Source organism: Malaclemys terrapin, chromosome 16 (genome assembly GCF_027887155.1).
Source record: "Malaclemys terrapin pileata isolate rMalTer1 chromosome 16, rMalTer1.hap1, whole genome shotgun sequence".
Taxonomy (NCBI): domain Eukaryota; kingdom Metazoa; phylum Chordata; order Testudines; family Emydidae; genus Malaclemys; species Malaclemys terrapin.
The window spans coordinates 28,020,929-28,048,644 of NC_071520.1; the positions used below are offsets into that span (position 1 = coordinate 28,020,929).

General features: G+C 41.9%; 1 protein-coding gene across 11 annotated transcripts in view; it reads right to left on the reverse strand.

The window, feature by feature from the left end:
• The window catches only part of ATXN2 (ataxin 2), a 67,851-nt gene extending 40,351 nt beyond the window's left edge, over positions 1-27,500 (reverse strand). For 4 of the 11 annotated variants that reach the window (XM_054006973.1, XM_054006971.1, XM_054006964.1 and 1 more), the window contains exons 1-8: positions 26,478-26,777; positions 16,121-16,157; positions 13,874-13,933; positions 13,016-13,087; positions 12,562-12,712; positions 5,128-5,142; positions 2,728-2,852; positions 1,568-1,659 (exon numbers count right to left, since the gene is read on the reverse strand). In XM_054006973.1, coding sequence (XP_053862948.1) covers positions 1,568-1,659; positions 2,728-2,852; positions 5,128-5,142; positions 12,562-12,712; positions 13,016-13,087; positions 13,874-13,933; positions 16,121-16,157; positions 26,478-26,626 — 701 coding nt within the window. In that variant the 5' untranslated portion in view covers positions 26,627-26,777. Of the gene's footprint in view, positions 1-1,567; positions 1,660-2,727; positions 2,853-5,127; positions 5,143-12,561; positions 12,713-13,015; positions 13,088-13,873; positions 13,934-16,120; positions 16,158-26,477; positions 26,784-27,483 lie in introns of those variants that run through there. The other 7 variants (XM_054006968.1, XM_054006969.1, XM_054006967.1 and 4 more) reach the window with 5 other exon arrangements.
• Positions 27,501-27,716: the final 216 nt, after the last annotated feature.

Sequence of the window (27,716 nt, forward strand, 5' to 3'; positions counted from 1 at the left end):
GAGATATTGTGTAATGCTGGATTTTATCTATTAATTATTTTATTTATTGCATTTTCAGAATAGGCTACTCAGTCAGAGCTTTAAAACTATGGGAATTTATTATATAAAATACGGTAGTTAATTTACATCAAGATGTACGAATGAGAACAGAGATACACTGATGTACAGAGCCCTCACTTCCAATCACCATTCAGGACGGGTTCAGTTGCCCAGCAACTGTCCATTCTAACTGAGGTCAGAACTTTGTCAGTTGTATATGTCACACTATAACTATATCTGTTCGTAACAGTGAAATATGGACAGATGGCTAAAGACAGATAGTGTTAAGAAGAATACACAACGTATCAGTGATGAGAAGGGATGGGGTATGTGGTCAGCTGGTCGGTCTGGAAGTGGGTACGCAATAAAAAAAAAGTTTGGGAACCTCTGCTCTAGACAAAAGAAGCTTGTCAAATGGATATGGAAGTCCAGAATACATTTTAAAAACATGAACAGAACTTTTATATGAAAAAATGCCTATCCACGCAGCAGTATTGATGGCAACCTGAAAAGTGGTAGAGAAAGTGCGTTTTCACAGTCTGTATCAAGGAGCGGTCAAGAAAAAGTGAAATGAAGGTGAGAGTCAACACACGATTGTCTACCTATGTTAGGCATTACTAAGGTGCCTACCACCTTGATATACAACAGTTTATCAGCACAAGAATTAATCAAATATGCTTGTTGGCGTGTAAGTATCTAGTTTATGAAGTTGTTGAAGCACAGCTGCAAATGTAAAATAAGTATTCAAACTCAGGAACAACAGAATCGGACAATGAATCCTTTGCCAGAAACACTTTATATAAAAAAAAAAAAAACAAACCACATTCAAACAACAGGAGTTTAGCATGTTCAAAGAAAGCCAGCCTTCTTCCCCCTCCTCCAACTACAATCTCCCACAATTTAGTGGGAGAAATACAGAACCAATTTTGCTTGTGTTGCTCTTGCAATGATTGGGAAACAGTGAATTTTTCCCTTGAGATTTAAAGTCATCTTTTAGTCTGCTCCCATAGCTATCAGAGGACACAGACACAAGAGAGATATTTACAGTTCAAAAAAGTATAGAGGGGTTACAGCAGCAGGGCCAAAGTTTTGTTAAGTAAGGCTAAGAAAGTTATGAGTTTTTTGGTTCAAAGATTGAGAGGACAGTTTCTTAGAAGTTGCGGTCAGTTAAAGTACCATTAAAAAAAACAAACCACACAAACACACATGCATGCCTAAAACCAAATTTGAGTAGCACTGCAACCTTGGGTGCCACATCGCAACACCACTCATTAAAATTTGGCCCACCTAGCCCTCCGCCATGATGGAGGGGCACCCAGGCCAAATTTGAGTGAGCGACATTGCGACCTAGCAAGTGGGGATCACAACGCCACTGAAATTAGCCACAATAGTACAAAGTTGCAGTGTGTATCATTTGTATTTATCACTCCAGAAAGTAGGTAAAAATTCTGCATCTAAATTTATAACCTGAAGATGAGCTATGGAGAATATTAATACAAATCTAAGAACAAAATATTTTGGAACTTACGTATACGAAGATAAACTGCTGTCATAAGTTGATACTATGCCATAATTTTCTTCATTGTAACGAAACATGTCATTAGGATCCCATCCATTAGACTAGAAGAAAATGAGGTTTATTTTTCAAAATGACACTGGAAACATTTCCCTAAAATTTATGGCTGCTGCCAGAAAGTTTAAACTTTTGCCTTTACTCCTGGATTTACCAATCAGATAGTGAAATTACAAACCCAAAACAGTATCTAACATATATTTTACCCTCAAAATCCAGTATTGCTGATAGTGTCTTCTCATTCGGCACTATATGATGAACTGGCTTACATTGGCCACAAGCTTTGATTCCTTTGCAGAAAATGGTAATCAGATATTCCACATTTCAGAAATGGATGCAGTGTTCCTCCCTGTGGCAAGTACTGGAACTTCTCAAATGCACTACCAACACAAGTATCTAATGGGAGACCCTCCTTGATCTCACACAAAAGCAACTTTATCTCCCCACTTCTTAGTGAAGTGTTGTGTGCCACAGTAACAGCATTACTAAGATTTTGTTATTTTTACAAAACATACAGAATGTTTACTACAATACTTTTATAAATATTTAATAGCTGATGACCCAATAAGGTGTATATATAGAAAGAACATGACCTATTTAAATATTAGTATTCATAAGGTAAGTGATCTCAGCAACATTACAGAACAAAGATTTCTTGAGCCATATTGTTAGTCTCCTCTAATCTACAATACTAATTTTTTCTTATTCTTACATATTACAAACTGTGTCCTTTGGTAAAAAGGCTGCACTGTAGCATAAAACTAGTCACTATACCACACACAGCAAATCAAGACAATGTAATAGAGGTAGAAACTCATTCAAGACCAATCTCCAATTCAGGACCCTCAGAGAGGGCGTTTCAGCACTTCAACTAAACACCATCACAGTGGTGTCTGAGATTCCGTTATTCCTTTTAAAACTGTAGGGGAAACTGTGATATCCATTGGCAAATGATGAATTTTCATGACAATACACGTTTACACTACACAGCCATGTTATTTAAACAGTTTAATTTCAACTAAAATTCCATTCTAGATTGAAATTAAGGGACACCATGGGGCAAAACAACTTGTTTTCTAGAAAGTTTTCAATGTATGATAAATAAGTTTACTTACAACATCTGTCTCTAAAGCCTCAAGATCCTCAGTGGTAGTGGTCTCACCCCCATCCCATGGTTCAAGGTCCTTTTCTTTGTGTTCACCATTTACTTTAACACCAATGGCTGAATCAGTAAAAGCATCTACAATGGAGATTCACGTTTGGTTAAACAAAGAAAAACACAATACACACAGGTATTTGAGGAATAACCAAATGTAAATGCATTATAAGTAAAGAACACTAGCATGACCCACAACCATCAGAGTTAATACATTAATTGAGAATAAAATTCTAAACTAGGATGTGTTAATACTTCTGTTTTTGAATAGTGTACAAAGTGTATACAAAATGTTTTAGTGATGATGCAATTACTTAGTTTCAGCTAAGTGCCAGCTAACACTGAGAACTGAAAGATAGGCATCAGGAAATAGTTGTCATTGCCTTTGATTTAAGAAAAATCAAAGAGCATTAACTAGGACTAAGCCTTTAATCATATACAGTATTGCTTCAAGAGAGTAACATCATTGTTCTAAGAGAGAAAACATTCACTGATGTTTTTAACAAAACATTTGAAACAAAAATGCTGTTGAATACAACTATACTCTAACATATTACAGACACCAAAAAACATTATGCAGATTTACTCACCCCTATGCCCAGAATGTCTAAGCTGTGTCTTAAATTATACCTCCCCTCTTTGACTCAATCCCAGTTTCTTCCATTTCAATGATTCCTTGACACCCGCGTTCACACCTTTACAGTCTCTCCATAAAAGAGCCCTGCAATGCTTGGAATTATCCATTAGCTTAATATACCAGTTTTACAGTGTGAAGTTGCTGAAAACACATTTTTCTAGAAGAAGCTTCTTTAAGTGGCAACTTACCCAAATTACATAAAATTCAAAGACTCTCTACTCACATTCAACACAATTATAAAACTAGAGAACTAGAAACATATGAAACGGTATTATGAACATACCAATAGGCAGGTGGACTAAGCTACTCCAATCAGTTACTGGATCATGAACTTTTATTTGCAGGCTCATTTATGTTCTATTCAAACCAGACTGCAAGAGTACAACTGAAGGCATACTAGACTATTTAAATACTTTATTAAAAAAAATGATGCCATTCATAATTAAGTCAAGCTTAAATATTTATCAACTAAACAAGCTCAAAGTTGCCTGCAGATTCTTAAATGTTGTTTTTTTAAAGGGAATTACTTTATAAACCCATTTTTTCATTTTGTAAGTGGCTTTCAGTCTAGTTTTGAATCAGAACTATACACTTTTCATTACAAACATACAGATGAAAATAAGCAGTCATTTTGACAGAAAAATCAGGGTTTCTCCTAAAATTTTAGGAAAAGGTAGGGACCAAGCCAACAGACTGTGCCAGAAGTGGAAGAATGCAGCTTTAATTTATTTTGGCAGTGTCTGAAATTGTATTGAAGAGGAACGCACACTGAAGCCATTGTGAGAAGAGTTTACATTTATATAAGAGATTTACTTGGCCACTAATCTGTTACATTTCATCTGCAATCACTGAAGACATGTTTTAATTAAGGCTGTCAACACAGCCTAACTATTATTCCTGCTTTATCCAGTTTCACAGTAAATTCTGCGCTTATATCGCCACAGTTTGTTGCAGCAATTATTCTGTAACAACATTCAGCATTATGTCTTATAAAATACATACTCAGCTCATATATGGCATAGCAAGACCAAATAGGATACTTGTGAAGGATTAAGCATTTAAGCATAAACAGCTTCATTAATTAGCAAATACAGTATAAAAATTAAGGAATGTGTATAAAGATAAGACAACTGAATTATATTAGCTTAATATGAAAGTTTCCCCGAACATGAAAGACCCATTAAAGAAAAGAAACCACATGAGAGGAAGATACCCTGATGGGGCCACGTCACTTTTAGGGCTTGTTGTGTGAAAAATTAATATCAAGTCAGCTTGTAAAATATTATTGCAGAGTCTGCCAATGAAAGCAGTGATAGCACCTTCCTCCTTGAAGGTTGGCACTTTTTAGTGAGGTTATACTTTAACCTCTTACTGCCACATAGGTTGTGCCTGTAAAGGCACTTGGGCTACTTGTAAGCTGTTCTGAAGCAAGAGTAATTTATTTAGTACCATACCACTTTATAGTTTTGATACAGTATTTCGCATACTGCAAGCAATTAAAATGCAATAGCTAAAAATCAATTTTCTACAAGGCTCAGAACAAAAAAAAAAAAAAAAAAAGTACAATTTTCTAAAACGGATTCTGTGAAATTATGCATGCATGTTTTATAGTGCCATAAATGTGCGAGCAGAGGTATTAAATTTCCATTACATATTATGGAAACAAGAACATTATGAAAAGGCAAGATGCAGAAACACAGAGTGACTGCCAAAAAAAGTTACCTGTTTCTGAAGGAACTACAACAGATATGGAAAGAGAAAAAAAAAATTGAAAATCAGATAAAAATACACATTCAGTTTTTAAGATGTTTCACATTACATGGTTAAATTCAGACACAGTTAAACTTCATTTATTTTGAAGTCATGATCACAAATCTTTATGAATCCTTCATCTTTGAAATATGACAGCCATACGTCTCATTCAAATTTTAATAAATATGTCCCTCCATTCACAGCTCCCTCTATCCCCCCCATTCTGCCTTCTAAAAGCATCTCAATCTATTCTACAAATCTTCAGGGTGAGGAATTCTTAGAAAGCATCTAAACAGCACAAAGAAAAAAAGAAGTCTCCATTACTTCCTACTTGTAGAATATGTAAAAAAATAACTTTCAATGTTTATCACTATTAGTTAAATACAAAAATAAAATGTAAGTGTTGCATCAAGCCAAAGTTAAATAGTAACAAGAGAACATGTCTGTTTTTAAAAAGGCACAATAGTCTCTTGGAATCGCTGTATTTACCTATATGGCATTTTTATAGGCACAGGAACAAAGCAGCAACTTAATGAACTCAATGGCCTCCTCCTACATTTGTATGAAGTACAAAATGTATCCTCTCAGATCAAGATATTGAGTGGTCTCCAAACTCACTCTTGGAGTCACTGTTTATCCAAGAGGGAAACCCAATTTCAAACTGCACCATAGCAGCAACTGGAAAAGTCATTCCCAACAGAATACAGCAAGTATCAGGTAATACAGTATCCAGGTAGAGAGGGATTTACAACTTTTTGCATGTTATTGAGACTTCTAGTTTCCATGAAGTGGCGTCACAACACAATGCTGAAGCATGCCACGTAGATGGAGCATGAATAAATACTACCTGAATGGTATTTTATCTATCTTGCCCACCCACACCTTGTCTTACATATTGGGGGTGGAGGGAGAAAAAAACATTCAATGGAGCTCTATAAAAAGCCACAAAGGTTAAAGGGAAAAAAATATGCTGCTTTATGAAGTTTACAGAACTAACAGCAGCGTCTATAATCTACAAAGCACATAATTTGTGTTTAAGAACAGTAACACAGGAGTAGGCAACCTATGGCACGCGTGCCAAAGGCGGCACGTGAGCTTATTTTCAGTGGCACTCACACTGCCCAGGTCCCGGCCAATGGTCCAGGGGGCTCTGCATTTTAATTTAATTTTAAATGAAGCTTCTTAAACATTTTTAAAACCTTATTTACTTTACATACAATAGTTTAGTTATATATTAGAGAGACTTACAAAAAGAGACCTTTTAAAAATGTTAAAACGTATTACTGGCATGCAAAACCTTAAATTAGAGTGAATAAATGAAGACTCGGCACACCGCTTCTGAAAGGTTGCCGACCCCTGCAGTAACATATGGTGTACAGTCATCCTTATCAAGATGATTAATATCAGAATCCAGTACTATTATGAAGCAATGCAGAGGCACTGTTTTCACCTATGCCTCACGTTGGACACATTTTCATGAAGTTATAGAGCATAGCTCCACAAGCTTAACCATCAGGACGGATCTCAAATGTGAAAAATACAGTTACCCTTAAGGCAAATATATACTGGAAAAAAAATTTACTTCTAGTCACATGACTCCAATCTCATGTGCAGCCTCCGAACAAACTTTAAATGTATCAGGAGCATATTCCCTTATGTTATGTTTTGAGACAGACCGACAGATCAATTGATGCTCATGTGACTCCTTGCAGAAGAATCCCAATAATATGCCATGTTCCCTTACTTCACTGAAGGCGATCTGAGATCTTTGATAGCCTAGGTTAATTCAGAAAGCCACACGGAGAACATGAAGCAGTAATCTAAAAGCTAAATAAGTATACACAGGGCATTGAGATAAATAAAAAAATAAAGAGCAAAACAAACAAGAAGTGAGTTAGCAAAGTTAATGAACAACTGAACATTCTGGAAAACCAGAGAAAAGCAAAGAATTCTGTAAGAGTTCCTAAAATAAAAAAGTGCTCTTATTTTTGATGAGTGTTAACATGGAAGACAGGCGAATACATGGAGTGCGGCTACAAATGTTATTCTGCAGCCTGGTAACAGACAGGACTGTGAAACATGCTTAGCATCTATTGTATATGGCACTTCATATCACCAAAGCACCTCATGAACTATTCCCATGACACTTTGAGAGATAGTCAAGTCCACAATCAGTCCCATTTTATACCTGGTAAAACCGAGGCAAAGAGCTTAAGTAATGAGTGGACTAAGGCAAGTGAAGCCAGTAACAGCTGGAGATGTAACAGTTCCTGGCTAGTCTCATGCTGCCTCTCTGACCTGATAAGGACACAGAATCCTCACCAGGAGGCTAAAGTTTTAGCATTCAAATCCTTTTCTTTCCCGTTTTGAATCCTGTAATTGAGCAGCAAAGAATCTCAATGGCATTTCTTTCTCTACATGGCAAAATTGCCTGGTATGCAAAGGTGAGAGATACAGATACACATGTTCTGAGAAGCTTCAGATTAATATGTTCTTGAACAAGTTAGAGACAAGCTTGTCAGAGCTAGAGAGTGACTAGGGAGATTAGCACAAAATGTTTCATTTGCTCTTGTTTTCATGAGTAAGTAGGTTCTAAGTTGTTAGATGTATATTCTAATTATTGCCCCATAAGCATGACTGGGAGGTTCAGATTTTACTAAGCCAGTGTGCTTTATAGTCCAATGATGTTCAAATTACTTGTCAAACTGAAACCAAGTTTACTTTTGCTTGAAGTAAATTGTGGTTTTAGCTTAAATGTTTTAAGAGTAACAACTCTGATGTGTATTGTCCCTGCCTACTACTGACTTGAAAGCATTAAAACAAGCTACCACCACTGCACAGTTACATTTCTTTCCTTTGTTCACATTCTGCCTACTACCATTCCCCTGCTGACACAGTTGGTCTGGAAGGATGCCACCTCCACCATTACAACCCCCCAGAAGAACTTGATAGCTATTTCCCTTTGCTTTTTTATATTTTAGCCTGGTGGTACTAGCTCAGATTTACAGCACTGTCAGAGTACTGTGAACAAAACACTTCAGAATACTGCGGTTGGACTAGCAGAACCCACCCTCTTGAATTACCTTCTCTTAAGAGGGAAGCCAATCGGCCACATCTGAGCCAATTTAAACTACATGAGAGCTGGCATTGCTGGCATTTTAAATCAAGACAGCTTTTAGGATTACAGGAAATGCTGGAAGAGACTCACACTGCTGAGCCTTACATGCAAGGTAGTGGGCAGCTGCTGAAGAGTGTACATGAGCCTGGTCTGAATCTAAGTACTCTGACGTCTTCTATCTTTAAGCATTTAGGAATAGAAAGTTGCTTAATGGTCACCTATTACTGAAGTTCTGTTTCGCATATCAAGGGCTGGATTTGCAGCCTTTTGATTCTACAAGCACAGTCTGTACCCATACTTGGCAGGTACACTGCTACCTTGATATAATGCGACCCTATATAACACGAATTTGGATAGAACGCGGTAAAGCAGTGCTCGGGGGGGGAGCCTGCGCACTCCCGTGGATCAAAGCAAGTTCAATATGACGCGGTTTCACCTCTAATGCGGTAAGATTTTTTGGCTCCCGAGGACAGCGTTATATCGAGGTAGAGGTGTACTTGTGACAAAGGCTATGAATAAATACAAATAGCTTCATATTTATTTCCTAGTGCATATTCATTTACAGAAGCTAAAAAGGGAAGCAGCCTCATTGTCTTGAGCTGCCCATTTAGCTTTATTCATCAAGCTACCCAGAGTAAGGCCCTAATCCTGCAATGGGATGCCCTAGCCCCAGCCCTTTCACCTATGGAGTTCTACTGTAGCCAACAGGAGTCCGCATAGACACAGAAGACCACACAAGCTCATACAGACACAGGTTAAGGCCCATACAGCCTTTTTAAAAATAAACTGGTAATGAGCCCACTGCAACCAAACTCTTGCCTTTCTTCCCCACTTCAAATTTCTGTAATCTGCAGGCATTCCTCTCCACTGCACAGTCTAAGACTCAATCATTTTTTCCCCTAGCTGCCATGGTATATTAGAAGATGCAGGATACTAGAATTATTGGGCACTAGTAGTGTACTAGAAAAGAGTTATTTTAACTAGTGATCTATTGGCATCACAGGGAAAGTCAGTAGGGAAAGGAAATTGTTATTTGCCAGTGGAGCAGATGGGCTTTTACCAAATAAATTGGACAGAACCCTGTAGATGGAAAAAGAGAATCTGGTAAGCCTACTCGGCCTCTAGCTTTTGTTACCTGTCTAGGCCCTAAAGACTCCACTTATCAAACACCACATCTGCCAATGGCAAAGCATTCAGCCAAGGTGACAGTTTCAGGTGGCTCTTTCACTAAGGATTCCCCATTTCCAGGCAAGAAACTTGCCTGGCTCCTGCAGAAAGCCTTGAACAGGACCGGAAATGAACTGAGCTGTCCCATTCTTCCTCCTCCTCCAGTATCAGCTTGGAGTTGAGTTAGTTTCTGTCCTATCCACTTTGACAGGAAGAATCTTCTGTTGGATGACTGGTTTATGACATAGTAGATTTAGGGATAATAGCAAAAGTCTCTTCACCATTCTGAGATCTGTGGACCATGGTCTTCCAGGCTACTCCAAGGCTCAAAACCATTGTTTAACTGCACTTCCAGATCACAAAACTCCACAGCAGCAGAACAGAATATGCATGTACAGAGAGAAAAATCCACAGGATTGAAGAGGAGACTGGCTTTTCCTGAATCAGGATACGGCTACAGAATTTTAGAACTAATACCCCATGACGGGAACATGTGTCTGAAGCACTCCCCAGAAAGCTATTAGACCCTGAGCATTTTTTTAGACACTACTCTGCTACATGCAAAGGCTTCCAGCTGAGCCTGTCCTGCAACATAGCAGAGATGTCACCTGAATGAAAGGGCCATTTCTTTAAAAACTGAGCTGCCTTTCACATGCTACTCTGGCCAGGCTGTCCACTGACTAATTACTTCACAGCAGAGAGCTCAAGAGCCAGGCAGAGCTTTACAAACTTTGTTGGCTTCTGGACATGTTCTTTTGAAATCTACAGAATTTAGTTGGCTGAATTTTACATCACAAATTAACTAGGCACTACAATGTATCAATTTCCAGTACAAATACTGAAGGAGAACATAGCTCCACCAAGAAACTCTTATAACATGAACCGTTAGCTTTCACTATGAATGGCAAGTGCCTGTCTGACACTATAAACCAAGAAAAACCTGAAGTTATTTTTAAAAAACAGATGGCCCATAATTCCTGTATGTTCATAAGCATGCATTACTCCCTGGGAGTCTATATTTATTATTCATCTACTTATTTCTCAAAGGAGTCTCCTATTTCTTTTAAATTTTCAAGTGTGATCAGAAGGTTCACTTACTCCTACAAATACCATCCTGGTACTATTCCTTCTGAGACACCATGGAGAGGATATGAATATTCCACTACAGATCATCATGCATTGCAGCCATCTCTGATCTACCCTGCTCCAAATCTCTATAGGTTCATCCAAGTTCTCAGAGGTAAACTTTGATCTCCAAATAGTTGAATCTAGTATTTCCGAAGTTTCTTTATTCTCAAAGAGATTCCATCCAATAACCACATGTAGCAGGTGACATTTTAGTCTGAGGCAGCTGCTCCTCCTAGAATACTTCCCATCAATGAAAGATACCTGGAAGGAGATCGGGTGGGAGAGAAGTAACAGAATCTACACCTCTCTGCTTGCTGCAAGGGCCTGGATTATTAGCTCAACTCATTTATGCTAAGGCCATTTTAAACTGATCTAGAAGAACTTGCACTTAAGTTCTGTACTTCACTGCCCCTTGTGCTTGGACTGTGTACCTTCCCCTAAAAAGGTAGGGTCTTTCAAAAGCCTGGAATCAGCAAGGCTCTATTTTTAGGATTAACATTAATATGGAGATATACCTATCTCATAGAACTGGAAGGGACCTTGAAAGGTCATTGAGTCCAGTCCCCTGCCTTCACAGCAGGACCAAGTACCGTCCCTGACAGATTTTTGCCCCAAATCCTTAAATGGCCCCCTCCTCAAGGCTTGAACTCACAACCCTGGGTTTAGCAGGCCAATGCTCAAACCACTGAGCTATCCCTCCCCCCATGGCAGGTCAGAGGGCATTAAAGCAGATCCTCCTGTTATGTCTCTTCTACATCACAGATGTGTAGAAATCCCATGTCTGGATGGTCTCTTCAGCAATAAATCTCAGGCTGTTGTGGCACAAACATCTAACCTACCAGTGGTACTTGTTGAGGCCTGCCAATGTACAAGCTCCTCAGGTGGTGCACTTTTGGTTTTGTTTCACTGCACAAAAAGGAATAGATTGCCTTTCTTCTTTCGTGGTCCAGCAAAGTGGGGACTTGTTAAGCAAACAAAGGAGACCATAGAGATTTGCTATAAACAGAGAAAAACCCTTCAAAAGAAGCAGAGCTGCCTGACCTGTGAACATCTTAGACACCAAAAAATAACTAGAGTCTTGGAGGCTGCACAGTAGAAAGAGAAGAAAGAAAAAAAAGACACAAAAAGTCTATGTGACTGGCTGTCAGATGCCTGATATGCTATAAAATTATTAACCCTTTCTGGCAGTTACAGACCAAACCATGGCTTGAAATATTAAGGTCATTTTTGTCTCAGGTCCCACTGGATTCTTTTATATTTTTAAAAGTCTGAACTATAAAGCTGTATGCAGTTGATAAGAAATAAAAGTGAGTTATTTATATACAGAGGTGGGTCCTTCCTAAGAAAAACTCATAATTTGAGCTTTTTACTCTCCACCTTTTTTGAAATAGTTTTTAGGATTTTGAAAAGAGACTTCTTTCTAAGCAAGCATGTTCAGAGACAAATCCTAATTTTTGACTAAGGGGACTTCACATACCACATTACTTTTGGAAGAATGCAATACATTTAAAAGTATTTATGAATTTATGGATTCTCATGTAACATTAAAGTGCCTAAAACAAATGCAAACAAACCATCCACATTTGTAAGAAAATTTAGCAATTTCTGTGAATAAATTACCTCATTTTCTAGAGAGTTAGTAACATCACATTTGTTAATACTTCCGGAAGTTAACTTTTCGGACAACATAAAATTACAGGCAATGTTTAGCCAAATTTTTAAATCTGAGTGCCTAAAGTTAGGCTTCAACATATATATATATTTAAGCACCTAAATAAAAGTGGACTGATTTCAAAACGGTGCAGAGCATCTGCACCTCCTATTGACTTCAATGAGATCTTCAGGTACTCAGCATTTCTGAAGAGTCTTATTCAGGTGCTTACATTTGGTTTTCAGAGCCTAACCCAAAGCATCAAGATTTAAAAATGTTTACCTTTATGATGTAAAGCTATACCCAATTTTAAAAAGCCATTTAAAATACAGAAACATACCTCTCCTTGCATAATTGGTGTCCATATCTTTAAACTGCACCATAACAAAATCTGAAGACTTGAACAAGATACTCTCTAATATGTCTTCCCGTTTTGGCCCCAGACTGGATTCTGCAGGTTTTCGATGAGCAGCATCAAGCACTAAATCACACTAACATTAAAAATACAAATGAGTTTGATTCTAAATATTTAATTTAATAATAAATATTCTGACTATTGAACAATTAACTACTTAACAACCTACACAACAAGATTTGCAACAAGTATTAGGCATATTTCAAATAGTGAATAACTTCATGAAAATGAAGCTGCTTGTGGGCAATTCCCAAACAGAAAGAGTCTAGATCTGAATGAACTTATTAAGAATTATTTGCTTTACTCTACTACTGAGTAGTAAAATCAGTGGAGCTTTGCAGAAAACTGATCAGAAAGAAAAAACAAGCAAAAAAGTTACCTTAGGACTGTAGGTTTTAAAAACTCCTTCATATACACCTCCGTTTTTCACTTGTACTTCACATTTGGATCCCTAAAATGTAAGACAAAAAAAAAAATCAAAGACGCTCTCTCACTCTGGCATAAAGACTGTCAAGTTACATTTGAATGCTTTCTTCTACACTTGTGTCTTTATGTATTTAATGTGAAGGGCTCAATTTTTAGCCAGGCCTCTACCCAATCACCATTTCCATACGTTCACAAACGTGCGCCTATGCTTTGCAGATGCAAACACCTGTGTGCACTCAAGAGTTTGTCTTAATGGGGTTTGAAGCTGTCAATTCAAACATTTATGGCACACAAGTGTTACAATTGTTCAAGTGCACATGCAAGTTTTTGCAAGAACAAAGTGTGCGCACATATACATGCATGCAAGGGGAGGGTGGAGGCTAAAAGCTTACCCAAAGTATCTAGCAGCAAGAATGTGGGATTGCCTGGGTGATTCACTTCTTACTTTCACCATGCCAGCATTTTCCTTAAAACATAACTTTTTTGGTGTGCTGTATTCAAACTTAATGATTTTTAAACTTCCATTTGTTTCACTCATTCAAAATCTATCCTAAGATGGCAATGTCAAAAGAAGTAGGGTTGTGGGAAGAAACATACCATACCCATCACAAGCAACTTGCAACTTTCAACTTTCTACACTAAGAAAAACTGAACAGTCACCACTGTGGTTCCTCATGGTTAAATCTTGGTACAAGATATCCCTTGTTCTAATTTCAAGGCTCTCAATTACGCTGTGGTTAGTTTAATATTATAATTAATTCTGTATCAACATCTCTAGAGATGTTTACTCTCCAGTCATATGACGACTTACAACAACTGATGTAAGTATGTGAACCATTCTCATGTTTGCATAGATGCCATCAAAAGAAATCTGAAAGATAAAAAGCTTGTATCAGAAAGCAAAAAAGCAGAACTATTCACCACAACAATTCAAATGAGGTTATGGAAGAACTGCCAGCTTCAAATATTACAACATTGAACATACCAGTTTGTAAGAGTGTGTGGTTCAAATACCTTCCTCAGGGCTTGCCGACATAAATTTAGTTAGCATCAACCTGGAGTGTGAATCTACTAGCCTGCTGCACACTGCTGACATGCACTAACAGTTCCTCAGTGCACTCTGATCTACTCCTGTTTCAAAGCAGGGTAGGTCAAAGTGCACTAAGGAACTGTTAGTGTGTGGCAGGCTAGCATGGGGCAGAGTTACACCTCAGCTTCATGCGAACTACATACTCCTGTAGACAAGGGTAAAACACAAAATTCATTAATTCACAGGTCACTAGTTGACTCAATGCCAACAAAGGAATTAAGCCATCCAAAAAAACTCAAATCCTCCCAAACATGCCCTACTATCATTGCCCTCCAGTTTAAGACTACAGGCTGTTGGTGCAAATACCTCAATGGCCACCCAAGAAAGAGAGCTGCTTTAGCTAAAAGCCTGTTGATATACCTTCTCTTCCCCCCCCCCCTTCACCCCCATTTCAGGGACTAACTAACGGACCCAGGTTTAGGGTGACCAGATAGAAAGTGTGAAAAATCAGGATGGGGGTGGGGCGTAATAGGCTCCTATACAAGTAAAAGCCCCGAATATCAGGACTGTCCCTATAAAATCGGGATATCTGGTCACCCTACCCCAGTCATATTAGCAGCAGTTAAAAGTATCAAATTACAAATTGCCAAGACAACCACGGAACATATTCTAAATAAACCAAGACTAGATTTACAATCATATCAAAATCTAAGATCCTAGGCTAGGCAACCCCACCAAATATCAAGCATGATGCTAGATTTGTTGGATTTGCACTTGCATACATTAAGTGATGAGAATGTGCGCATGGTGCGACATCTCTCCTCTCTCCCTGCCAGCTTCATTCTTGTGAGCCAACGGATGCTGAAACAGATGAATACCCCATCATATTTTGAGCCTGTCAATTGACAGCATCTCTTTTAGGCTGTGTCAAACTGTTTAGCTTAATCCAGTTATGCTTATGTATTGAAGTACATGTTTTGTGACATCACCCATTGTTCTTAGAAACCGTCTTTAGAGGTACATACTTCAATATTTGTTAGTGTGGGTGATTTAAAGACATCAAACACAAAATATTTTGTTTAGCTTTAGCCTCTCAGATAAAGTATATGAAGTTTGAAGGGACAAGGGAAAATTGTGTGCTTTACTGTTACTATAAAGACACTTTTCTATCTGTAAAAATGATGCACCAGGTATAGCAATTTCAAGTCACCCTCTCCCTCTACAAAAAAATTAAACAATTTAATTTCCCTTAAAAACTAGCACCATATCAAGGTTACACACATACATGCTTTTAGGGAAGGGCTTATCAAAGGTGTCTGAAGCAAGGTTTAACATAATTTTTGTTTCGCTAGAACTCCAAATGTGTAAAACTATATAACTATGCTAATTTGTAGAACATTTTTCAGAGCTGTATGGAATTTGAAATAACCAAAACTAAACTGCCAGTTTAAGAGACAATTAGCCCAACCATATCAATAGTGCTAAAACATTTGTTGCTTTTGTTCAAGTCAGTGATGTCTTATACTAGCTTTAGACTTCTCTACTTAAGGGAAGGACTAATATTACAGGCCTCAAATAGGAACAAATATGTAGCCATTGCCACGAGTAACACCTATATATGTACTACTATGCACGTGTATGGTACAGTTGCCAAGAATATATAAAAAAATGATTTACACAGACACAGTTCTATATTTTGTAGGTAAGTGCTGTGTTTGGGAGACTACTAGTATTAAATGAATGCAAGGCCCTGAATTTCAAGAGAGTCACTCAATGTTTGACCAAGTGTTTCCTAACAGTGTCTGTGAAAATGGCTAGAATATCCCAAAAGGTATTAAAACCAAGAGAGCTTTGATAATTAAGACAGTTTACTGTCTGCTATTCTCAAATTACCTATCTACACTGAACCGAAATTAGAGATTTAAGTTTATTTCCCTGAAACAAGAATTGAAATTTTCAAGTTATTAGATATTAAATTTCCATGCAAATCAAGACAGTACTATGAGAAACAATGAAATATGTACTTACTGCAGGCGGAGGCGGCCCTTTGCCACTGCTGCGACCTCTGAAATTATTAAACATGTATCAGATTCAATAAAAACGAGACAATAAGTTTGCTGAAATTAGACATCTCTTGAACTCAAGTATTCAGGGAAACTGGTTGAGTACAGAAAACCTACCCAGATTACTGGTGCTGAAGAGAAAAACCAATCTCAAAAAGCAAGAAGCGTTTTATCCCAATAAAGTTTCCCTTACATCTTTTTTAAAAAGAACAAAAGCAGAGATAAATGTTAAAGCTCCTGTAACATTTTCCTCTATCAAGAGGAAACCAAATTTAGAATCATTTTACTAATCTTAAAAAGATACCATTTCTACATCTACCAATGGCCAAGGAACATAGCAGTGAAGGAACACTTCTAAAGCAATTTCACTTTAAAGATGTGTTACCTCTTAAATACTAGCCCTTTTCATACTAAAGTTATCATGTATTTATGACCAAGTGCTATGTGTCACGAAGGTAATTACCTGATGTTTCAAGTTATAGAGTCAAGTACCACTGCAGAGTCATAACTGAGAACACTAATGTGTATGTCCAGAAAGAGAAGTGGCAACTTTATAAGCAAATAAGTGTGAATTATAACATCTTTATTCTACTAAAAGGTGCTGATACCATAGTACGTTAGAATAAAGCATATCAATATTACAGATATTACACATATATCTAAAATTGTAAAAAAGTTTTCGTATTTAATAGATTTTATTTTGAAACAGTATGATCGCAAAATGCATATGCACAAAATGCATATGTTCTGGTTTCATGTTAAGCCATAACTTTCGCATTTCTGACTTCAGACAATTTCATAAACTTAAGGTTACATAATATATGATTTTTTGCATTTTAATTTGATCATCTTGTCTCCTCCCTTCCCAAAGAAAAATTCTGGGGGCTATTTAGATTAGAGGAATTTGAAAGGCACCTTCTTTCTGTGGCAATCCCAAACTCAAAAAGGGTTCTTCATTCTCAAGTACATACAGCTTTCAATCCTGAATCTATTTCTGCACTGAAAACTGTATGAGGTGAGATATAAACTATGAAGACACTGTCAGTAGTAAAATAAACTGGTTCGCCTAACATTAATAGTGCAAAATACGAGTTTCTAAAATGTTAGCATTTGTTTTTCCATAAATAAAAAGGATCTGAATAGCCATTCTGAAAATCTGGTACCTCAATATTGGGCAGTTCATTGTATAAGAGTCAGAAAGCAATTTGATATACTTAAAAATTAGAGAATTTTTCACCCTTCCAAAACTAAAACAAAATCCAGAACAGCTGACCATTTTTTCTTCAAACATTTACTACACACACACACACACAAAAAAGGCCAATGTCAACTACAGAAAATTTCAGGCCCAAAACTAAAGCTTAAGCAACTCAAAACAAGGGATTATGGAAGGGTCTCATATCTGTAGCATACACTGCCAGGCACCTGCTGTAAGAGAGAATCGGTGTTGCTTTAGACCCGCACAGCAGTAATAAGCACCTCTATAGTGCTTTTGAATTGCACTCAAATTACTTTACAAAGTGCTATAAAGCAAAAGATGTTCATATGTAGGAAAAGATCTACATTTCCAACATTAAGAAAATAGTTGACTAAATATTAGCACTTCTGAGTCCATGTGTTTACCTTTTATAGAGCTGCATAAAAAAATGGGAAAGAATTTGCAACTATCTGAATAAGCACTTGTCTACATAGGGAATCTGGCTGGAATAGCTATTCTGCAATAACTCCTCATGTTGACACTCCTAAGGCTTGTCTATGCTACAGGGACTACAGTGGCCTATAGCACTGCTATTATGCCACCATAACCCCATAGTATAGATGCAGCCTACAGTGACAGAAGGGTTTTCTATTGCTTTAGGTATCCACCTCCCCGAGTGGTGGTAGCAAGGCTGATGGAAGAATTCTTCTATCAATCTAGTTGCATCTACACCAGGGGTTAGGTCGCCATAGCTATAGCACTCAGGAGTATGAATTTTTCACATCTCTGAGTGATGTAGCTATGCCCATCTAAATTTAACTGTAGACCAGGCCTTATTCTAGAATAAGGGTGTCCATGCAGGGAGTTATTCCAGAATAGCTGTGGCACTTTAAAATTCAAACCCTGTCTTCTTCCAGAATAACTTCCCCATGTAGACAAATCTTAAATTCCTAGTGCCAATTTAGAGGTACCAGCATACAAATAATTTTCCAACTGTCTTATGTATTCCATATTTGGCATATTTTAACATTTGAAGAATGAGATCTTCTGCATTGGAATATGTTGTGTAAGTTGTATAAATATATCTTTCTGAATTATATTAATAGTCCCTTCTGGCCTTGAAGTCTATGTTAGATCAATTGCACATATAACCACACAAAAAGCACAAATACTGGTGATCCTACAAGTAACTGATATACTAAATGGAATGGTAACTGCTCATGAGTAGCCCTACAGGTTCATCACGGTGATAAAATGTCAGATTTAGTTTTTTTCCACCTGTCCAAGACTTCTCTTTGTATTAACAAGAAGAAGGGGAACAGGAAGACTCTGAACTGTCGGCTGTCCTGTTTAAAATATAAGCTTCTTGAGCAGCGGTTCTCAACCCACGGCCTGCTGTGGCCCAATCAGCACACAGCTGCAGCCCATGTGACATCCTCAGGACCATACAGGTAATATATCTATTGTTTGGATGCAGCCCACATAGCACAGAGAGCTCCATATGCGGCCCACAGTGGTAAATAGGTTGAGAACCACTGTTCTTGAAGCATGACTTCATCCGCCTTTCTTTACACAGCCTCATGCATACTGATGATGCCCCGTAATTAGTAATAAAATACAGGTCATTCAGAAGTCAAGCTGCCCAATTCGTTTTCAGAAGTCTAGTGAAACATCATAAACCAGGGAAGTAAATAGAAGTTAATTTACATGAGTTCTCTGCCTCTCCATTAGCATCACAGCTTTCTGCAAAACAGTGCCACACACTTCACTTTGAGCTTTGGTTACAAGTAGCTGACTAGGTTAATCACTTGTCAAACTACATGCTATAGCATGGTGAGCCCTTCATGTTCCTGTAACATAGGAACATCCATCTGAGCCACTCATGCAGAAGGCAAAAAAGTGATGTCATCAGAGGTAAGAGCTCCATGAAAGAAGCTGTAGTTGAGTTTCCAATTGTGCTCTATTACACAAATGTTCAAAACATTGCACTTTTAAACATTACAGAAGTCAGACAACTGACTCAACCAGCCTCAAAGCAGGCTAGAAATTAGCTTGGAGATTCTTCACTGGACTCTTTTTTGTTGGTGTCAAAAGTCATTTCAATAACCTACATGCCTCCAACATTAGATTTAAAAGTGACCATCACAAATGAAAAGATTACGAAATCCCAGTTTTATTCTAGTGAGAAGCGCTTTTTAGCCTATAAGCTTTTAGACTGCTGGACTGAGCAAAATGGTTGCAGTTTTTCTTTAACATTTTCAGTGTGTGCAAAGTTATAAATTCCACATCTGCTGCAGCACTTCCATTAACAAAGTGACTGTTTTTTCCTTTGTTTCTGTAGCAATGGCCCTCTGCAACAATTTTCCTTGTCCTCACTAGCAATAATGTCTCAAATTCTAAATTGGTCCAAGAGTTAGGTTAACTTTGGGGTTTTCACCTTCTGCCTTATGAGTTAATAGATATCTTTCTGAATCTTACTTCTTGTTTTCAAGCTACATCTTAAGCCCTACAGAATAGAGGGGGAGAAAATCACCAAAATTTTTAATATCATTCTGCTTATATCTTGCAATGCAACCAGAGTGGTACATGCCTTCTGATAGAGGCCAATCAACTTGATGTTTCTAAAAGGCTCAACCTCAAAACATCCTTGCAGAAGTACAATAAAGAATATTCTGAGCCATTTAATTGATTATGTTCATAACACCCCAGAGCATACTAGATTTTAACTAAACAGAGAGATATAGCTTAATGGTAAACTCTTTGTGTCAGGAACTGAGACATAACCTAAAGGAACATAACAATCAGTAAGGACAGGAGGTGGTGAGAAGGGAAAACAATCACAGCAATCACCACGCAGACTGTCTAAGCAGTGCACGTCCTGACCGTTCAGCTAAGTTTCTAATGTAATAGATTATTACTCGCTTCTTGTGGGCACTGCAGAAGTGAGGTTAAGGAGGGATTTGAATAAGAGGGTAGCAGCTGGCAGACCAAACTTGGAAACCATTCCGTGCATGGTGGGGGAGCAAAATCACAGATAAAGGCACAGACGTTGTCTGTTAGAGTACATGTCTCACAAAAGAAACAGTTTAAGCCATTATTTTGTAGGAAGAGCGCCAAAATAGCAAACTTCTCATATCAGGCCGATATTTACATTATGGGTCTGTTGTGCTCAGAAGTCGCATTGAAAATTCAGACGGTTACAAAAGGGTATTATCCTATGTGTGAAATGGTAAGTAAGTTTTCTTGGTAAGGAAGTTTTCGAGGTTGATAAAAGCTAAATCATACTATTTATAAATGCTACACAATTATACTTCAGTTATTATCACCTAAGCATCAAATACGGTATTAATATAAAAGACAAGCAGAATGCCATTCCTTTAAACTATTTAAAGAAGTGTCAACTTTTATATATTTTTCTAGTTAAAAAGACAAACATACAAAGAACACATGAATGTTTAAAGAAAGGGAACTTAGTTTTCCAACAATATACATAAAGTCTCATGATTCTTCTCCAAATGGAATATTTTTGTTGGTTACATTGATTTTGCTATACAAGACTGAATAGAAGAAAAAGCTCCACATATACGCTGCATTTAATGGAAATAGCTAGTGCAGACAGTTTAAAACAAGCAACTGAAAACTACAATTCAACAGAGCAAAGAGAAGACTTTTGGAGGCATCAATTATTATTACTAAGGCTTCGAAGACGATATACGGGATGAGTTGGCTCCAGAACGTTTTCCCTACAAAATAAATTGCCTAGAAACTGTAAACCAGTTTCTTGTATTGGAGAAATACCTTAACAGACAACTATACTTTTTTCCAACAGATTCTCTCAGGCCTGGTCTACACTACAAAGTCAGGTCAACATAGTCAGCTTGTGTCGACCTATTCGTGCATGCGTAACTGCCTGCATCTTCTGAGAACCTCTACAAAAGTTTATCTACCTCAGTTCAGTTCAGCATCTTCCAAAAGCAGACTGTTTTTATAAAAATGTTTGTATACCACAGATGCAAAGTTAAAAATCCTACATGAAGTATTAAAACAAGATTTTCAGTAGATTTTCTACAATACGGTCTACTTCAGAGGTGGGCAAACGACAGCCCACGCGATCGTCCTGCCCAGCCCCTGAGCTCCCAGCCGGGGAGGCTAGCCCCCGGCTCCTCCCCTGCAGCCATGCTGCGCAGCTTGCACCCACCCATCTCCCAGGCTTTCCAATAATCCAGTCCTGCCACTCTGAGAGGCATGGTAAGGGGGCAGGGAGCAGTGGAGTTGGATAAGGGGTAGGAGGTCCTGGGGGGCAGTCAGGGGACAGGGGGTTGGATAGGCGTGGGAGTGAGAGGGCGGGGATCTGGACAGGGAGCAGGGGAGGGGATTGGATAGGTGGTGGTCAGGGGACAAGGAGCAGGGGGGTTTGATGGGTTGGGGGCTCTAAGGGGGGCAGTCAGGGGGCAGGAAGTGTGAGGGGGCGGATAGGGAGCGGGGGCCAGGCTGTTTGGAGAGGCATAGCCTTCCCTGCCCAGCCCTCCATACCGTTTCGCAACCCCGATGTGGCCCTCGGGCCAAAAAGTTTGCCACCCCGGTCTACTTAATGCTAAACTCCTATCCTTTTAAAGTACACTCCATCCTGTAAATATACAGTGAACATGAGATCAAAGTTACAGCTCAGTAACTTATATCAGTGTCTTTTTTATACACCTCTTATATAAAGTAGAACAGTTGATATAAGAGGCACTGAAGAGCCTTCTTCACATAATTGTTGCAAATCACAACCATTCATGTTGTCAACTGCACTTTCTAGAAAGTATGAAACAAACATCACACTGATAACAACTGTTTATGAACATTAGTAGCAATCTACAATTAAGAGTTACCTGTAGGTTACAAGTTAGTCTGTTTGATAATTTAACAGTGTTACATTAAGGCAAAACTAATTTGATGTAGATATTATAAACTTGGACACCACAAAGGATTATGTAATCCTGGAAAATATTTTACACATATAGTGCCCTCCAACCAAGGACTTCCAACTGCTTTAAAACGATACGTTAAACCTTGAAGTAGCACTGAGAGATAAAATAGGAAATTATCCTAATTTTGCAGTTGAGAAAAGTGAGGAACAGAGAAATTTAGTAACTTACCTTATATCACACAAATCAACTCTGTCACGCACTTTACACACAAGACAGCCCACCTTTCCCTAAAACAGTTACTAACACGATGTACAAAAATGAAAAAGTTATTCAATGACAGGTATTCAATGACATCCAGGGAATGATTACTATATCATGAAATGGTTACTATGACAGAGGTGAAGGCTTCTAGTCAACTGAGGTCACTACTAAAGGTGTGCATGCACACAAGCACAGAGGACAATAAGTAAGCTCTTTAGGGTAGAGAAAGTGGTGGTTTAACGTTGACTCTGGCACAACCAGTCTGCATTTCAAAACAAGCCACCACAATAATATCTAGGAGTTAGCATACACTTAATATTCTCAACTAGTTCTGTCCAAGTGGGACAACCATTCTTCTCCCTGCTGTTGGTTTACACTTTTTCATGAGACTACTGAAAAGTGAAAATGACTAACCTACTTAATTGCTTACAAGGAAATCGGATAGAGAACAATTAGCATTAATGGTGAAAGGGGAGTTTTCAATCATTTCAGCTTTAATCTGTTCATAAGCAAGGAATTTTTAAAATATTTTTAATTTGCATCCCTTTAAAACTGAATATTCAGCACAGTTAGGCAACTGATCAAGATGCTAAAGTACAGACAAATAGTCTTCTACAATTGTAACTCAACTACTCAAAGTAGACTGCAAAAAGAACGAGGAAGTGAGGTTTTTACTCACGAAAGCTTATGCCCAAATAAATCTGTTAGTCTTTAAGGTGCCACCAGACTCCTTGTTGTTTTTGAGGAGTACTTGTGGCACCTTAGCGACTAAGGAATTAATTTGGGCATAAGCTTTTCTGCGCTAAAACCCACTTCATCGGATGCATGAGTAGACAGTAGCCCATGAAAGCTTATGCCCAAATTAATTTCTTAGTCTCTAAGGCTTGGTCTACACTACCCCCCCTAATTCGAACTAAGGTACGCAACTTCAGCTACGTGAATAACGTAGCTGAAGTCGAAGTACCTTAGTTCGAACTTACCTTGGTCCACACGCGGCAGGCAGGCTCCCCCGTCGACTCCGCGGTACTCCTCTCGCCGAGCTGGAGTACCGCAGTCGACGGCGAGCACTTCCGGGTTCGACTTATCGCGTCCAGACTAGACGCGATAAGTCGAACCCAGAACTTCGATTTCCAGCCGTAGAACTAGCTGGTAAGTGTAGCCAAGGCCTAAGGTGCCACAAGTACTCCTCGTTCTTTTTGCTGATACAAACTAACACGGCTACCTCTCAAAGTAGACCCTGATTTAAAAGACTGTTTTAAATAACTTTATCTGAGGACAAAAATATTGATATTTCCTCGCAACAAAATTTTCCTTTGGATGGTGCCTCCTGATGAGATTGATGCAGCTGTTTATGATTACAGGAGAGATGCAGAATAACTAAATTTATATTTGGATAAAACTGAACCGAACATCAAAATACAATTCAAAAATGTTTGGCTAGCATGCTGTAGTTTGTCAGGTCTGTATACAGTGTCTGTATTTTTTGTAATAGTTTTTTAAGCGGTTGGATGGAGGATACCAACAGCATGCTATGTCCATATATGCCATATTCCACATATACAGACCCTAAATGAGTATGGCATTTAACACATTTGCCCATTTGCAAGAGACACATCTGCTTCTTGTAATGCACCTTTGAGAGGTTTTGTTTTTTAAATATTCTTACTGAGAGGCTGGTAATCCCCCACCCAAAACACACACAGATCTTTCTTATATAAGGGTAGTTATAGCAATCATTAAGCAAGCAAAGCAAGGAAGCATTCCACCCCACTGTCAAAAGAGAACCAGGTGCTTGTCCTTACTAATTTCTACAATTATAAATGTTATGCCTCCAATAACTCAAATGAGCTTTATGGACAAATTTCAACTCCTAAAATCTGACTACCCATGCAAAGCAACAGTATGTGCATCTCAAGAATGTATTATGCATGTAAACATTATGGAGTGATAAGTAATAAAAGTGTTAGCGTCAATACATTTTTAGTTTGCATTGTTCTTTTCACCCTAGATCTTTCCCCCCCCCACTTTGTTCTGTTGACTGGTAATAAAATGAAATCCTGCTTTCAGATGTGTCCCACACCAGTTGTCTAGTATATTTTGTTTTACTGCTAGTACGCAGAACTTGAATAAGGGTAGAACTGCCAAACTGGAATGCAATGCAAGAAGGAAAACTTAAATAGCAAGTGCCCTGAGAGACCAGGAACTCCAAAATGGAAACATTATGCATGATCCCTCAAGGTGTCAGGAGATCCGGGATACCAGAAAGCCTGCATGAGGGGGAGGGGCAGGTGACAGGGGCAAGCACAACTAAAGAGTGGAACCCGTTTGAATGATGAAGAACTGGGAGCATCTCTTTGCCCTGAGAATCATACCCAATCATGAAGCAAAGGATGGCAGCTCTGATATAGGGTCAGGAGTAGGGAGCTTACTGCAGGGAGAGTCTCAGTACCATCAGTGGGCACTGAGAACACCTGACACCTCCCACCAGTGAGAAACGGCTTTCCATTACGAACTTGGATGGCATTTCACGACATGAGCAAGTGTGCTCAAAAACCTCATCTCCTCTGCCGGGCTTAACGTTAATCATCTTCACCTGCATTGACTGCCTTGGATACTTTAGGCCGTGCCCCTAGCAGGCGACCCGGCGGGGACGAGCCGCCTATTGCGGTGCCAGCCCCGGGGCTGGAGCAGACTCACCACGCGGGGCTCAATAAAACGCCTATTTCGAAAATAAAATGGTCACCTCTGTGCCGGCTGCGGGCAGGCCGCCCATTCGCTGGGCCGGGGCCTCCTTCCCCCACCCCCGCAGGTGGGGGTTAGTCCCCTCCTCCCGCAACCGGGACCCGCCCGCCGGCAAAGCGATCCCCGAGCCCCCACCCGGCACCCTCCGGCCCTAGGCCGCACGCCTGGAGCCCGCCCCCGGCCCCACGAGCGTCCTTCGCGAGCCGGCCTTGGCTCCGCTGCAGCCTCGGCCTGGGAAACGGAGGCCTAGCAGCGGCTGCTCCTCTGCGGAGCCACCAGCCCCCGAGTCGGCTGCCCCTCCCCGGGGCCCCTTCACCCCCCCCCCGCGATGCCAGCCCCCTCCCCGGGGCCCCTTCACACCCCCCCCCGCGATGCCAGGCCCAGCCCCCTCCCCGGGGCCCCTTCACCCTCCCCCCCCCCCGCGATGCCAGGCCCGGCCCAGCCCCCTCCCCGGGGGCCCCTTCACCCCCCCCCCGCGATGCCAGCCCCCTCCCCGGGGCCCCTTCACACCCCCCCCGCGATGCCAGGCCCAGCCCCCCGCAGAGCCAGGGGTCCCTTCACCCCCCCCCCCGCGATGCCAGGCCCAGCCCCCCGCAGGGCCGGTGCCCCCTCACCCTCCCCCCCCCGCGATGCCAGGCCCAGCCCCCCGCAGGGCCGGTGCCCCCTCACCCTCCCCCCCCGCGATGCCAGGCCCAGCCCCCCGCAGGGCCAGGGGGTCCCTTCACCCTCCCCCCCCCCGCGATGCCAGGCCCAGCCCCCCGCAGGGCCAGGGGGTCCCTTCACCCTCCCCCCCCCGCGATGCCAGGCCCAGCCCCCCCCAGACCGGGTGCCCCCTCACCCTCCCCGCGATGCCAGGCGCAGGCCCAGCCCCCCCCAGGCCGGGTGCCCCTTCACCCCCCCGCGATGCCAGGCCCAGCCCCCCCCAGACCGGGTGCCCCCTCACCCTCCCCGCGATGCCAGGCGCAGGCCCAACCCCCCCGGGCCGGGTGCCCCTTCACCCTGCCCGGCATCTCCCGCGGCCTAGACCCACCCAATCGCTCCGCTCCGCAGCCTGCCACAGGCCGGAGCGGCCTAGCAGGGAAAGGGAATCAGCGCCCGGCCCGCGCCGCGTCCTCTGTCGCCCCCCCTCCCCTTCAGGCCCGGGGGCGGCTGAAGGGCCGCGCGGCAGCGCTGCTCCGAGGCCCGGTCTCCCCGCGCCCCAGACCCACCTGCCCATGTTCTGCCGGCCGCCGCCGCCGCCGCCTCCTCCCCCCGCTGCTGCCGGGATGCCGGGGCCGCCGCCGCCGCCGGGGGGTTTGCGGTTGTTGCCGGCGGCCTGGGCCGCCGCCTGCTGCTGCTGCTGCTGCTTGAGGGACATGGCGAAGGGGCCGGGCCGGGTGCGCGCCGGGGCCTGCTGCGCTCGCTCGCTCGCTGCTCCGGAGCCGCCGCTGTCTCGGCCGGTTGCTCCCAAACAGTGTGAGCCGAGCCGAGCCGAGCCGGGCCGGGGAGGGAGGGGGAGCGCGCGGGCAGCGGGGCGCGGAGGGATCCGGCGGGGGGAGGGGAGGCGCGCTGCGTACCTGCCCGCCCAGCCCTGCCCGCCGCCTGACAGCGCCCCGCCGGGCGGCCGCGCCCAGCCCCGCGGCCCGCGGGACCCGGCCGGGGGCGTTCGGGAGCCCGGCTCCGCTCCGCTCCGCCGCCGGGAGCCTCTCCGCGGCCGGACTCTTTACGGGAAGTCGGAAGGGTCTGAGCGGGGATGCGGCGGGTGAAGGGGCGGCCGGGGAGCGAGCGCCGGCCGGGACACGTGAGGCGGCCGGGGACGGGCCCAGGGACACCGGCCTCACCCCACCCTCTGCGGGGAGGTGGCGCCGCACGGCCGCGCCGGCACCAACGCCACAGGGCGGGCTCCCGGCCTGGGAGATGCTCCCTCCCGCCTGGCTGCGCTGGCCGGTTCCCTGCCGGGCGGTGCGGCCGGCCCCAGCCCCAGCCCCAGCGCTCTTCCGCGCCGCTGGAGGGGAGCTCGGCCCGGCCCAACCTCCGGCGGCGCCGGGCAAGTGGAGGCAGCTGCACGGGCCCCTACCACCGCTCTGCGGTGGGGCGCTGGGCCCCCCACAGCCCTCCCTGCTCCAGGGCAGCTGAGCGCTCAGTGCAGCCCCCTGGGAGTTACCCGGGAGCCTGGCACCACAAAGCTGCTCTCTCTCCCCTCTGCCAAGTTACCGCCCCTGCTCCCCAGCTTACTTTCCACGCCTCGCCGCTGCTGTCTGCTGCCGCTCAGGGTAACTTTTTGGGGTGTAGCTGTTTGGGGCCCAGTCCCACCATAGGATCCGCTAGCAGCGACTTCTGCACACTCCATGCGGGCAGGGGACTGGACTCGATGACCTCTCAAGGTCCCTTCCAGTCCTAGAATCTATGAAATCCTGTGACCTGGCAGACTTCACTGAGGCAGAGCAGGCCCCTGATTGAAGGCTTAG